The 14251-nt window shown below is 55.5% G+C and overlaps 1 protein-coding gene across 1 annotated transcript in view; it reads left to right on the plus strand.

Moving 5' to 3' along the window:
* Positions 1 to 14251, plus strand: part of KMT2D (lysine methyltransferase 2D) — a 36055-nt gene that overhangs the window by 16773 nt on the left and 5031 nt on the right. Inside the window, 23 exon segments of the mRNA XM_074270497.1 lie at positions 197 to 307; positions 726 to 866; positions 957 to 1041; positions 1290 to 1531; positions 1627 to 1700; positions 1878 to 1928; positions 2143 to 3963; positions 4089 to 4265; positions 4378 to 4514; positions 4863 to 6751; positions 7695 to 7818; positions 7947 to 8034; positions 8219 to 8285; positions 8397 to 8629; positions 8750 to 11057; positions 11059 to 11621; positions 11852 to 11992; positions 12140 to 12307; positions 12441 to 12600; positions 13116 to 13191; positions 13356 to 13531; positions 13818 to 13948; positions 14086 to 14221. Coding sequence (XP_074126598.1) covers positions 197 to 307; positions 726 to 866; positions 957 to 1041; positions 1290 to 1531; positions 1627 to 1700; positions 1878 to 1928; positions 2143 to 3963; positions 4089 to 4265; positions 4378 to 4514; positions 4863 to 6751; positions 7695 to 7818; positions 7947 to 8034; positions 8219 to 8285; positions 8397 to 8629; positions 8750 to 11057; positions 11059 to 11621; positions 11852 to 11992; positions 12140 to 12307; positions 12441 to 12600; positions 13116 to 13191; positions 13356 to 13531; positions 13818 to 13948; positions 14086 to 14221 — 9099 coding nt within the window.

A 14251-nucleotide genomic window follows, 5' to 3' on the forward strand; every position in this document is an offset into this window, starting at 1 on the left:
ATTGATTTTAAAATGTTCTTATAAGAAGTTTCCAGCTTACTCTATTACATTCATGTATTGCTGTTTGTTTAGTCATGAACGGCTTTATCAGCCTCCTTTATCCTTGAGAAATAGGAGAGAGTATTGGTGGGAGTCAGGGGCAACAAAGTTGTCCCAAAGTCCTCTAACCCTAACCCAGGAATTTTTGCTCCCACAGGCCCTGAAGAGGGAGGCATCAAGACATCCCCTGTACCCAGTGACTCAGAGAAACCAGGAACCCCAGGCGAGGGAATGCTCAGCTCTGACTTGGACAAGATCCCCACAGAAGGTTGGTTCCTAGTAAAGTCTTCCTTCAGAGTTCAGGGTTCCTCGCTGAGATGTTTAAAAAGGAATGAGAATTCCCTATATAGGTAAAGTGTAGCACATAGGGAAGGATGAGAGAGTGCATTTGTCCTTATCGAGCATCTAGTTGGTCAAGATTGCTTCAAGGAAAAGGGGCTAAGGCAGGTTGGGATTGACATCGGATGAAATAAAGATCAGTTCTGGAGAACAACAACAACAACAACAAAAAGCAAAAGCCAAAATTTTGATTTTCTTGTTTGGCTGTCTTGGGCTAGGTTATCAAGCAGGTAGTTTTATTTTCCTGGGTTCTCTTTCCCTGCCAGGCTTTATGTTGCGTCTTGCTGCTTTCTTACTCGTCCCATTCGTTAGCCACGTTCACTAGCCCTCTCCTCTTCCCCACACAGAGCTGCCCAAGATGGAATCAAAGGACCTTCAACAGCTGTTCAAGGATGTCCTAGGCTCAGAGCGGGAGCAGCAGATTGGCTGTGGGACTCCTAACTTGGATGGGAGTCACACCCCAATGCAGCAGAGGCCCTTCCTACAAGGTGGGATAGTCGGGACCCATTTGAGAATTAGAGATAGAACCATGCTGCTTTGTGCTAGCAGTGCCCGTGACCCCTATCTACCTCTTGCAGGTGGGCTTCCTTTGGGCAATCTCCCTACCAGCAGCCCAATGGACTCCTACCCAGGCCTTTGCCAGTCTCCTTTCCTTGATAATAGGTAGGTATCTATACTTTTCACTGTTGTTCTCCCTATAGTCCCTTTTCTCTCCCTTTCTCCCCAGTACTTGTACAGACATAGGTTTGGTTTTTTGGTTTATAGCCTGACCACTGGGTTCCCTTCTATTAACTCCTAAATCCCTGCTAGTTTCGACTCCCTTCATGGCTGATAACCTATCATGGGGGAGGGAGAAAGGGTGTGGACTTGGAACCATTGGCCCGCTGTGACCTTCTGCCCCTGCGCCCCAGGGAGCGCGGGGGCTTCTTCAGCCCAGAGCCTGGTGAGCCTGACAGCCCCTGGACGGGCTCAGGGGGCACCACACCCTCCACACCCACCACCCCAACCACGGAGGGTGAAGGCGATGGGCTCTCCTACAATCAGCGGAGCCTCCAGCGCTGGGAAAAGGATGAGGAGCTGGGCCAGCTGTCTACAATCTCGCCTGTGCTCTACGCCAATATTAATTTTCCCAACCTCAAGCAGGATTATCCAGGTACATGCTGGGATAGGAAGGGAAGCTGAAGTCTGGTATGGGACAGTGTCACTTCTGGCCCATCTCCTTTTGACCTCTGATCCTTTGGCCTACAGATTGGGCCAGTCGCTGCAAACAGATCATGAAGCTGTGGAGAAAAGTCCCGGCCACTGACAAAGCCCCCTACCTGGTGAGGAGGAGAAAAGGAAGGGAGGCCAGGGCCCCAGGGGAAAGAAGGGAGTTCACTTGGAGCTGGGGTTCTCTCCATCCTACCTCCACTCCATTCACCCAGGGAATAGGTTTCCGGGTCAGGGTGGGTTTGAGGATCAGAGCATATGACTAAGCTCTGGACCTGATTATCCCTCAGCAAAAGGCCAAAGATAACCGGGCGGCTCACCGCATCAACAAGGTGCAGAAGGTGAGTGGGAGCCTGGAACGTGGGGAATTGTGGGAGAAGCCTGGGGCTTGCTGGGAGCCTTAGGATTTGGATTGGAGGAGGGGGATGTTTTCCACGGCAGAACATATTTTTGACAGAGTAGTGAGATCCCTAGAGCAAATGGATACCCCCGGGCCCTTGCAGCCAGGTCCATCCCCTTCAATTTCATCTATCCTCTCTCCTTTTACCACTACAGCAGGCGGAGAGTCAGATCAGTAAGCAGACCAAGGTGGGCGAAATAGCCCGCAAAACCGATCGGCCCACCCTGCATCTACGCATTCCCCCTCAGCCAGGGATGCTGGGCAGTCCCCCTCCAGCTTCTGCTCCGACTGTCTTCATTGGCAGTCCTCCTACCCCAGCTGGCTTGTCTACCTCCTCGGATGGGTTCCTGAAGCCACCAGCGGGCACAGTGCCTGGCCCTGACTCACCTGGTGATCTCTTCCTCAAGCTCCCACCCCAGGTGCCCGCCCAAGTGCCTTTGCAGGACCCTTTTGGACTGGCCCCCAGCTATACTCTGGAGTCTCGCTTCCCCACAGCACCACCAGCCTATCCCCCCTATCCCGGGTCAGCAGTGCCCCCTGCAAAGCCTCAGATGGTGGGTGCTCCCTCTCGGCCTGGGGCTGGCCAGCCTGGAGAGTTCCAATCCACCCCACCTGGCACCCCAAGGCACCAGCCTTCCACACCCGATCCTTTTCTCAAGCCCCGCTGCCCCTCACTAGACAACTTGGCAATTCCAGAGAGTCCAGGGATGGGTGGAGCCAAGATATCTGAGCAACTGATGTCCCCTCCACCCTTTGGAGAGCCTCGGAAGGCCCTAGAAGTAAAGAAGGAGGAGCTGGGGGCAGCTTCTCCTGGTTATGGCCCCCCCAGCCTTGGTTTTGGAGACTCACCTTCCTCTGGGCCCCACTTAGGCAGCCTGGAGCTAAAGGCACCAGATGTTTTCAAAGCCCCTCTGACCCCTCGGGCATCTCAGGTAGAGCCGCAGAGCCCGGGCATAGGCCTGAGACCCCAGGAGCCTCCCTCTGCCCATGCTGTGGCCCCCTCACCCCCTAGCCATGCAGACCTATATCGTCCAACTCCTTCTGGCTCCTATCCTGAGACCTATTCGCAACCCCCACTGACACCCCGGCCTCAGCCTCCGCCCCCTGAGAGTTGCTGTCCCCTGCCGCCTCGCTCCTTGCCCTCTGATCCCTTCACTCGAGTACCTGCGAGCCCCCAGTCTCAGTCTAGTTCTCAGTCACCCCTAACACCCCGTCCGTTGTCCACTGAAGCCTTCTGCCAGTCGCCAGTCACCCCTTGCTTCCAGTCACCTGACCCCTACTCTCGCCCACCCTCACGGCCCCAGTCCCGGGACCCTTTTGCCCCACTACATAAGCCTCCTCGGTCCCAGCCCCCTGAAGTTGCCTTCAAGGCCGGGCCCCTAGCCCATACTCCACTAGGAGTAGGGGGCTTTCCGGTGGCCCTGCCCTCTGGGCAACCTAATGAGCATCACTCTAAGAGTTCCGGTGGGCAGCCTCCATCTTTCGTCCGCTCTCCTGGGGCAAATGTGTTTGTGGGCAATCCTCCTGCCATGCGCTTCACTTTCCCCCAGGCAGTGGGCGAGTCACCCTTGAAGCCCCCTGCCTCTCAACCCAGTCACCCTCCACCCCATGGGATCAACAGCCATTACGGGCCAGGACCCACTGTGGGCAAGCCCCAAAGCACAAACTACACAACAGCCACAGGCAGTTTCCACCCAGGAGGCAGCCCCCTGGGGCCAGGCACCGGGCCACCCGGTGAGGGCTATGGTCTGTCTCCGATGCGTCCACCATCGGTTTTACCACAACCAGCACCGGATGGTCCTCTCGCTTACCTGCCCCATGGTGCTTCACAGCGGGGGAGCATCACTTCCCCAGTCGATAAGCGGGAAGATCCAGTGTCTGGGATGGCCACCTCCCTGGTGGGTCCTGAGCTACCAGGTCCCCAGGACCCCAGCATGGCCAATCTGAGCCAGACAGAGTTGGAGAAGCAGCGGCAGGTGAGAGTCTGCAGGGATGGGTCTGCCTTTGTGTCGGAAAGGCCAACTTTTTGCATCTTGCCAGCCCTGGCTTTGATAGAAGTGCCTGACTTTTCCTTCCCTGTCTTCCCTTTATTCCTACTTAGCGTCAGCGTTTGAGAGAGCTATTGATCCGACAGCAGATTCAACGGAATACCCTTCGGCAAGAGAAGGAAACGGCAGCAGCCACGAGTGCTGTAGGGCCAGGAAACTGGGGTGCCGAGTCCAGCAACCCTGCTTTTGAGCAGCTGAATCGAGGCCCCACTTCCTACCCTGGGACACAGGTAGGTGGGGGACAGGAGACCGAGCTTCAGACTGGAGAGGTGGGGGCGGCCTGGCGGGAGTGGGAGCATTAACCTTCTCATTCTGCTTACACACCTCTTTTTTTCCTTCCAGGACAAAAGTGGCCTTACAGGATTGCCCCCTAACAAACTGAGTGGCTCGGTGCTGGGACCCAGCCCCTTCCCTGCAGAGGAGAGACTCTCTCGGCCCCCACCGCCTCCCACCCCTTCTTCTATCGACATGAATGGCCGGTGAGTCATCGGGGGCAATGTGAATACAGGCTGGGGGTAGGTTTTGAGTTTTAAGTTCTGATCCCGCTTACTGGAAAGATTTAAGATCAGGAGAGGTCCTGGGTTGAAATACTCTGTTAAAGTAAGGACAAAAATCCCTATATAGCCCATGAAAATAGGTTCAAGATATGTAGAAGACTTATAAATCTTAACGTGCTCTCTGTAGTCAAGAGTTTCTGGCTATTATGGATACCTAGGCCATCTTGCCTTATTCCCCTGCTTCCTCCTCCAATCCTTTGTTCAGGTTCTGAACTCCTGGCTTTTTCCTGCCTTACCCTTTCTCTCTGATTCTGTTGTATATGATTGCAGGCAACTGGTTGGGGGCACCCAAGCCTTCTTTCCACGGGGGCCCTTCCCTGGACCTCTGCCTCAACAGCAGCAGCAACTGTGGCAACAGCAACAGCAGCAGGCCACTGTGGCTTCCATGCGGCTTTCCATGCCTGCAAGGTTCCCTCAACCACCTGGACCTGAACTTGGCCGGACAATCTTAGGCCCTCCTTTGAGTGGGCTTTCCAACCGGCTGCCCGGGCCAGGGGAGCCACTTCCTGGTCCAGCAGGTCCTGCTCAATTCATTGAGCTTCGTCACAATGTGCAGAAGGGCCCAGGTCCTGGCAGTGCCCCTTACCATCTTCAGGGCCCTCCTCAGAGACCCCGATTCTTCCCAGTGGCTGAGGACTCCCACCGCCTGGCTCCAGAGAGCCTTCGGCCCCTGGCGGTACCCGCCCTGCCCCCACAGAAGCCCTCAGCTCCTCCACCGCCTGAACTGAGTAACAGTCTCCACCCCCTTCCCCATACTAAGGGTCCCAGCCTTCCTGCTGGCTTGGAGCTGGTTGGTCGATCTCCTTCTAGCACAGAGACAGCACGTCCACCCCTGGTCCTAGAATCTGCAAAACTGCCCTGTGAGGACCCTGAGCTGGACGATGACTTTGATGCCCATAAAGCACTGGAAGATGATGAGGAGCTGGCCCACCTGGGAATCGGGGTGGATGTGGCCAAGGGTGATGATGAGCTTGGCACCCTGGGAAACTTGGAGACCAATGACCCCCATCTGGATGACTTGCTAAATGGGGATGAATTTGATCTCTTGGCCTACACAGACCCTGAGCTGGACACTGGTGACAAGAAGGACATATTTAATGAACACTTGCGACTAGTAGAATCTGCTAATGAGAAGGCTGAACGCGAGGCACTTTTGCGGGGCACAGAACCTGGCTTATCTGGCCTTGAGGAGCGTCCAGCCCCTACCACTGATGGCCCTGATTCCCATCTCATGACTGGGGCCAGTGAAGTAAAGCCTAAATTAGAGGAGGGTGGACATCAGGCCTCTCCTTGCCAGTTTACTGTGACCACCCCCAAGGTGGACCCGGTGCCTCCTGGCACCTTGGGACTGGGGCTAAAGCCTGGACAGAACTTGTTGGGGCCACGGGATAACAGGCTGAGCATGGGTCCCTTCCCTAACAATGTGCATACAGCTGAGAAGAGTCCCTTTGGAAGCACAGCAGGTCCCCCGGCCCAGCTATTGACCCCGAGCCCATTGGGTGGCCCAGGAGGGGCATCCTTGCTAGAGAAATTTGACCTAGAGAGTGGGGCCCTGACCTTGCCTGGTGGGCCTCCACCATCTGGAGATGAGCTAGACAAGATGGAGAGTTCCTTGGTGGCCAGTGAACTGCCTTTGCTTATTGAGGACCTTCTGGAACATGAGAAGAAAGAACTCCAAAAGAAACAACAGCTCTCTGCTCAGCTCCAGCAGCCACCCCCTCCGCCACCCCCACCGCCGCCGCCACCACCGCCGCCGCCGCCGCCACCACAGCAGCAGCAGCACCCCTTGCTGGCCACCTCCGCCACTGCCCAGTCCATGCCTCTGCCCCAAGAAGGTCCATCCCCTGGCCTGGCTGTTACCCCACAACAGCTTGCACTAGGGCTTGGGGCCCGGCAGCCCGGCCTAGTGTCCACCCAGGCAATGATGCCCAGTCAGCAACCATCTCATGCCCTGCAACAGCGCCTGGTCCCTCCCATGGCCATGGTGCCCAACCAAGGGCATATGCTCAGTGGAGGGCAGGCGAGCTTGGTGCCTCAGCAGAATCCACAGCCAGTGCTGGCTCAGAAACCTATGGGGGCAGTACCACCATCGATGTGCATGAAGCCACAGCAGCTGGCAATGCAGCAACAGCTGGCCAACAGCTTCTTCCCTGACACAGGTACCTGTTCTTGTGGGAAGAGGGTGGAGGGGCAGGGATCTTTTTTTTTCTTTTTCTTTTTTTCCCCCTGAGGCTGGGGTTAAGTGACTGGCCCAGGGTCACACAGCCAGGAAGGGTTAAGTGTCTGAGATCAGATTTGAACTCGGGTCCTCCTGACTTCAGGACTGGTGCTCTACCCACTGCGCCCCCTAGCTGCCCTCTAGGGCAGGGATCTATAATCCTCATTGTTGTCATCTTAAATTGACTGGAAAGTGACATTCTGAGTGCTTGTCTCTGAGAATTTCCACCCCTATAGTTGGGGAGCCAGGTTAGTTACCTTAAGAGATGACTCATAGTACAGGGAACAAATGTAAAGTACTACTTGTGTGACTCGGCCAGTGTGCCCCGTGTTCAGAAGGGAGGGAGGGAACCTTGAGTACAGAAGCAGTTATGAAAGGCTTCACGAGTGTGGGGGCTTGAGCTGGGCTTGAGGTATCAGGAATGATGTCAAAGAAGAAAGATAAATTTTCAGGGAGCAGTTAGCAGATCAGTTTGACCAGATTGGAAAGTTTGGGTGGAGGAATAGCAGCGAAATGATAGTAGAAAAAGTAGAGTTAAATCCAGTTAGTGAAGAAGCCTGGATACCAGCTTAAGTCATCTGAATTCTTTTTCTATAGACAGACAGCAGGCAAAGGTTTTTGTTGACATAATCAAAAACCTATTAGCCATGTTGCTTTTGGCCCCTGATTTCTTTGCTATACAGAGCAAACGGACCTGGGCCGTGGGTGGGATCTACCAGGTGTCTAGGGTGGAATCATGGCATTTGGACCAAATCATTGCTTCTGGGCAATAATTTCTTAGCTGTTTGGGGACAAGGAAGTCAAGAGACCAGACAGACCCTGGGTGGCAGGCAAGCGATGGGGAAGGGGTAACTAACCCTAACCTTCTGGTATTCTTTTCAAAGATTTGGACAAGTTTGCTGCGGAAGATATCATTGATCCCATTGCCAAGGCTAAGATGGTGGCCCTAAAGGGTATCAAGAAAGTGATGGCACAAGGCAGCATTGGGGTGGCACCAGGCATGAACAGGTGAGGAGTCTGTTGAAGTCTGGAAGAGGCCGTGTAATTTGTCCTCCTCTCTCCTGACTCCCTTTCCTCTGTGCCACCCATTCTACTTCTCTTCCACCTTTTACCATCTTTTCTCTGGCTGGTTCTAGGCAACAGGTGTCCCTCTTGGCCCAGCGGCTCTCAGGAGCTCCTGGCAACACTGACCTACAGAATCACGTGGCAGCTGGGAGTGGGCAGGTGAGTGAGCAGTGGATAGGGGCGTGTATATACAGATTTAATGTGCAGAGAGAATGTGTCTTGGTACCCATGTTATTTCTACTATTATATTAGCCTCATGTAAGAGCTAGGTAAGGAGGGTTTACTCAGAAGAGCTTGGAGGGGAAAAGAGAGCAGTGACCCATGGCATCTTTCCCACTTATAGGAACGGAGCAACAGTGACCCCTCCCAGCCTCGGCCTAACCCGCCCACTTTTGCCCATGGTGTGATCAGTGAGTATGATATGACCTGAAGAAAATTGGGGGGGGGGGGAGGTGTAATGCTGTTCCCCATTGGGACCTGCAGCTAACAAACCTCTTGACCACTTCTCCCTGCTGGCCCAGATGAAGCTGACCAGCGGCAGTATGAGGAATGGCTATTTCACACCCAGCAACTGCTACAGATGCAGCTCAAAGTGCTGGAGGAGCAGATTGGGGTACACCGAAAGTCCCGCAAGGCCCTGTGCGCTAAACAGCGCACCGCTAAAAAGGCTGGCCGAGAATTCCCAGAGGCTGATGCGGAGAAGCTCAAGTTGGTCACTGAGCAGCAGAGCAAAATCCAGAAGCAGCTGGACCAGGTAGCTGGACCCCTGGCAAAGAAAGGTTATGAAGGGGGATGTGTGGCCTGAGGTTGAGGCCTCTACCCACTTATGACATCTTCACTCTTGTCTCCCCACCCTTCCCATGATGTCACTTAGGTTCGGAAACAGCAGAAGGAGCACACAAACCTCATGGCAGAGTATCGGAACAAGCAGCAGCAACAGCAGCAGCAGCAGCAACAGCAACAGCAGCAGCAGCAGCAGCATTCTGCAGTGCTGGCCTTGAGCCCCTCTCAGAGCCCTAGGCTACTGGCCAAGCTCCCTGGCCAGCTGCTCCCAGGCCATGGATTGCAGCCTCCACAGGGGCCCCTGGGTGGCCAGGCAGGCAGCCTTCGGCTGCCCCCTGGAGGGGTTACACTTACTGGCCAGCCCAGTGGCCCGTTCCTCAATCCAGGCCTGGGCCAGCAGCAGCAACAGCAGCAGCAGCAGCAACATCAAGCTGGAGCAGGGACTCTAGCAGGCCCCTCAGCTGGCTTCTTCCCTGGGAATCTTGCTCTTCGAGGCCTAGGTGCTGATGCAAGGCTCTTACAGGAGCGGCAACTCCAGCTGCAACAGCAGAGAATGCAGCTGTCTCAGAAGCTACAACAGCAGCAGCAGCAACAGCACCTTTTGGGACAGGTGGCTCTGCAGCAGCAGCAGCAGCAGCAACAGCAACAGCAACAGCAACAGCAGCAAGGCCTGGGACCAAAGCCCCAGGGACTCCTGCCTCCAGGCAGTCATCAGGGCCTCTTGGTCCAGCAGCTGTCCCCCCAGCCAACCCCAGGGCCCCAGGGCATGCTGGGCCCTGCCCAGGTAGCAGTACTGCAGCAGCAACAGCAGCAGGTACACCCTGGGGGTCTGGGTCCCCAAGGCCCCCATAGACAAGTACTCCTTGCCCAACCCCGAATGCTGGGGTCTCCTCAACTGGCCCAGCAAGCACAAGGCCTAATGGCCCACCGACTTGTTATGGCCCAGCAACAGCAGCAGCAGCAACAGCAGCAGCAACAGCAGCAGCAGCAGCAGCAAACCCTGGCTGGTCTCTCCCATCTCCAACAAGGGTTGATGCCTCCTAGTGGGCAACCCAAGTTAGGCACCCAATCTATGGGGACACAGCAGCAGCAGCAGCAGCAGCAGCAGCAGCAGCAGCTGGGGCTCCTGAACCAGGGTCGAACTTTATTGCCTCCCCAGCAGCAACAACAGCAACAATTGTTGCCATCTCCAGCCAGCTCTCTTACCCAGCAGCAGCAGCAGCAGCAGCAACAGCAGCAACAGCAGCAGCAGGTGGCCCTGGGTCCTGGCTTGCCTGCCAAACCCCTCCAGCACTTTCCCAGCCATGGAGCCTTAGGCCCAACCCTTTTGCTGAGCAAGGGGTTGCCCTCGGGCTTACCAGGCAAGGAGCAAGCTGGGGCAGAGACAGTGCTAGTACCTGAGAGCACTGAAGCCCCCTCAGTGCACCTAGGAGGACCGTTGGCATTGGGTGCCCCAACAGAAACCCTGCCCCCAGAGCCAGTGGAGGTGAAGCCCTCTATCCCTGGGGACTCTCACCTCCTCCTCTCCCAACCCCAGCCTCATACTCAGCTCCAGCCCCAGCCCCAGCCTCAGCCTCAGCCTCCGCTCCAACCCCAGCCCCAGCCCCAGCCCCAGCTCCAGCCTCAGCCCCAGCCCCAGCCTCAGCTCCAACCCCAGCCCCAGCCCCAGCCCCAGCCCCAGCCCCAGCCCCAGCCCCCTCAGATGAACTCCCTGCAGTTACAGGCACCTCTGAGACTCCCAGGGCAGCAACAGCAGCAGCAACAGCAAGTCAGCTTACTCCATCCAGCAGGCAGTACAAGTCATGGGCAAATGACTGGTGGACAGCCCCCAGAAGTTACTTCCATGTCCCATCTGCTGACCCAGCCCCTTAATTCTGTAGGAGAGCGGCCATCTGGGCTGGATCGACCCTTGAAAGGGAGCCCAAGGCCACAGCCTCCCAAGCCAGGCCCTCTACCCCACCCTGGGCAGGGCCTGCCTGGGCATTCAGGAATGCCCACAGTGGGGCAGCTTCGGGCCCAGCTTCAGGGTGTCCTGGCTAAGAACCCACAGCTTCGGCACCTGAGTCCTCAACAGCAACAGCAGCTGCAGGCCCTTCTCATGCAGAGGCAACTGCAGCAAGGGCCAGGTGCTAAGACAAACAGTGCCCTATCTGGAGCCTGGGACCCAGTCTTCTTCCTTGCAAGGGCTCCTAGGCCGCCAGCCCCAACCTGGGGGCTTCCTGGGAGCTCCATCAGGGCCTCTCCAAGAGCTAGGGGCAGTGCCCCGACCTCAGGGCCCTTCCCGGCTCTCCACCTCACAAGGAGCCATATCTTCAGGGTCAACCCTTGGCCTTGCACAGCCCTCTCCTCTGCCATCCAGCCCCCAAGAGCCAAAGAGACCTTCCCCCCGATTGCTGCCCCCTAGCCCTCAGCTTTCTGCTGAGGTTCAGCTCACTCCTACCCAGATCGAGAACCCAAAGCCCCAAGAATCCTCCTCGGAGTTACCTTCGGGGGACATTCCACCCCCCTCATCTGCTGCCTCTCAGATTCCAGATGCTTTCTTTGCCAAGGGACCGGGACCTTGGGAAACCCCGGACAACCTGGCTGAGGCCCATAAGACTGAGCAGAACAACATGGGACATGGAGAGGTGCAGCAGGTGAATGGGCAGGAAATGCCGGAGCCACCCCGCCTCATGATCAAGCAGGAGCCTCGAGAGGAGCCTTGTGCCATGGGGGCCCAGTTGATCAAACGGGAGGCTAATGGGGAGCCTATGGGCACACCAGGCACCAGCAATCACCTCTTACTGGCAAGCAGCCGCTCAGAGGCTGGGCACATGCTCTTGCAGAAGCTGCTTCGGGCAAAGAATGTACAGCTTGGCACAGGGCATGGACCCGAGGGGCTCCGAGCAGAGATCAATGGGCACATTGACAGCAAGCTGGCTGGTTTGGAGCAGAAGCTTCAGGGCACTCCAGTCAGCAAGGAGGTGAGTACCTTGATTAGAGAATGGCCTTTACTTGGTCTGGAGATCATGTGTCTTCTAAGTGACAGGTCTAACCTCTGCCTACTTTGCCTCCATTGCATGCCGTTAAACCCCTTTACTGTATGTATGTATATTGTAAACTCTTTACTAAAAGAAAAACTGAAAATGAGATGTCCCGAAAGGTTGGAGAGGAGGTGGGTGGGCATCCCTCACATTAGACATGTCTGTCATAGGATGCTGCAGCCAAGAAACCACTGACCCCCAAACCGAAGAGGGTACAGAAGGCAGGTGATAGGATAGCAAGCTCCCGAAAGAAGCTTCGGAAGGAAGATGGGATGAAAGCCAACGAGGCCCTGTTGAAACAACTAAAACAGGTGATACCCCCAGGAATCCCAGCTCTGTGGCCCAAAGGGCAGATGGGAAGAGGCGGGGGGGGGGGAGCCCCTTGGGATCTCCGCTGCAGTTGGAAGGGTTCGAATTCTGTATTGAACTGATGGCTTTTTTTCTGTCCTTCCGCTCAGGAACTGTCCTTGCTGCCACTGACGGAACCCAACATCACCAACAACTTTAGCCTTTTTGCCCCCTTTGGCAGTGGCTGCCTCATCAATGGGCGGAACCAGCTGAGGGGGACATTTGGGAGTGGGGCACTACCCACTGGCCCTGACTACTATTCCCAGCTTCTTACAAAGGTCTGGAAGAGGTGGCACCATGCTGAGATGGGAGGGTTCAAGGAAATCCTTAGCCCAGCACAGGGTAGGGTCGTGAAGACAACTTGTTCACTATCATACTTGCTGTTCTTTTTTTTTTTTTTTGCCTTCCTAGAATAACCTGAGTAACCCGCCTACGCCACCTTCCTCACTACCACCTACCCCACCCCCATCAGTACAGCAGAAATTGGTGAATGGGGTCACTCCTTCCGAAGACCTGGGGGAGCAACAAAAAGATGCAGCCCCTGCCCAAGAATCTGATGGGGGACCGAGAGGTAAGCAGGGGATGGGGAGATGAGGCAAAGGAAGGAGCCCCTCCTTCCTGCTCTCTCCTATGGCAGTAGTCTTTACTTTTGAAAAGGACCCGCTTGGTGATCTGGAGGGTGTAAAGGCTTCCAGCACCTAAGAGTATAGGAGACTTTGCCTTTAAGAACAAAAAAAATTCATCTCTTCTCCCTCTTCTATACAGAGAGTCAAACCATGAGGTTTTTTCCCATTCCCTTATCAGCTCTTGTTTGGGGGAAGGGGGCCTGAATCGGGGAAAGAGGTTCTGAAAATTCAGGTTTTTGAAATATGTGGAGGTGGGGACAGAGTTAAGTTTCATCTCCTCAGGCCCCAGGCAGATCCTGTGGCATGGAGAAGTTTAGAGCAACAGAATCAGGATTTCAAGAAAGCAGAGGCCTGAGATGCTGGGGAGTGGGGAGTGTGGGGTGGGAAGGGGCCTCTTCCAGCCAGTCTTATTTTCATGTCCTTTCTCTCTCTCCCTCTCCCTCTCCCTCCCTCCTCCCAGAAGCCCCTGAAGTGAAGAGTTTGGACCTGCTGGCAGCACTTCCCACCCCTCCTCACAACCAGACTGAGGATGTCAGGTTGGAAATGAAATGAGAAGCAAGGCGGGGTGGGGGGGGGAGAGGGAGGGGTGGCCACCCTGCCATTGGGATTTCAATGGGGCTGTGCTATCCCCAGGCTTAAAGAGGCTGGGGAGAGGTGAGCACGAAGTGGTACAAACATGCCTTGTATTCCTGATCTCTAGGATGGAGAGTGATGAGGAGAGTGACTCCCCTGACAGCATCGTTCCAGCTTCTTCACCTGAGAGTATTCTAGGGGAGGAGGCACCTAGATTTCCCCAACTGGTATCAGGCCAGCAGGAGCAGGAGGATAGGGCCCTCTCCCCAGTCATTCCCATCATCCCCCGGGCCAGTATCCCAGGTATGTGCCTGTCTGTGGTATGAGCTAAACAAAGTGGACCTCGTGGTAAAGCAGGAAAAGGACTCCCTTGGCTACTCAAACTCCTTTTTCAAACCTCCCGTTCTTATCTGCAAAATTGGGATGATAGTACTTAGTTATTTGGAGGATTAAATGAAACAAAATGTTTTTTAAAGTTCCAAGTGAATATTAGCTGCTGCTCTGTTCTTATCGTTAGGTTTTTGTTTTTGTTGAGGGAGAGGCCCGGAGACCAGCTGAGCCTTCAGGGTCTCACCCCTGCTGTGTTTAGTCTTCCCAGATGCCAAGCCCTATGGGACTCTGGAAGTAGAACCAACAGGAAAGCTTTCTGCCACCACCTGGGAAAAGGGCAAAGGGAGCGAGGTGTCCGTCATGCTGACCGTCTCTGCTGCGGCGGCCAAGGTGTGCCAAGGCAGGGGTGGGGAACTGGAGGCAGGGGACAGAGGGGAGAAGACTTGGCCTCGGTGGCGGGGCCCCATCTAAGGAGCCCAGGTGACATATCTCTCCCTCTCCTTTTCACCTCTACCCCTCAACATCAGAATCTGAATGGGGTCATGGTGGCTGTGGCAGAGCTGTTGAGCATGAAGATCCCCAGCTCCTATGAGGTGCTGTTCCCAGAGAGCCCTGCCCGCTCAGGGGGTGCTGAGCCCAAGAAGGGAGAAGTGGAAGGGCCTGGTGAGTATGGCAGAAATCTGGGTGGGGAGG

Source organism: Sminthopsis crassicaudata, chromosome 5, assembly GCF_048593235.1.
Source record: "Sminthopsis crassicaudata isolate SCR6 chromosome 5, ASM4859323v1, whole genome shotgun sequence".
Classification (NCBI taxonomy): Eukaryota; Metazoa; Chordata; class Mammalia; order Dasyuromorphia; family Dasyuridae; genus Sminthopsis; species Sminthopsis crassicaudata.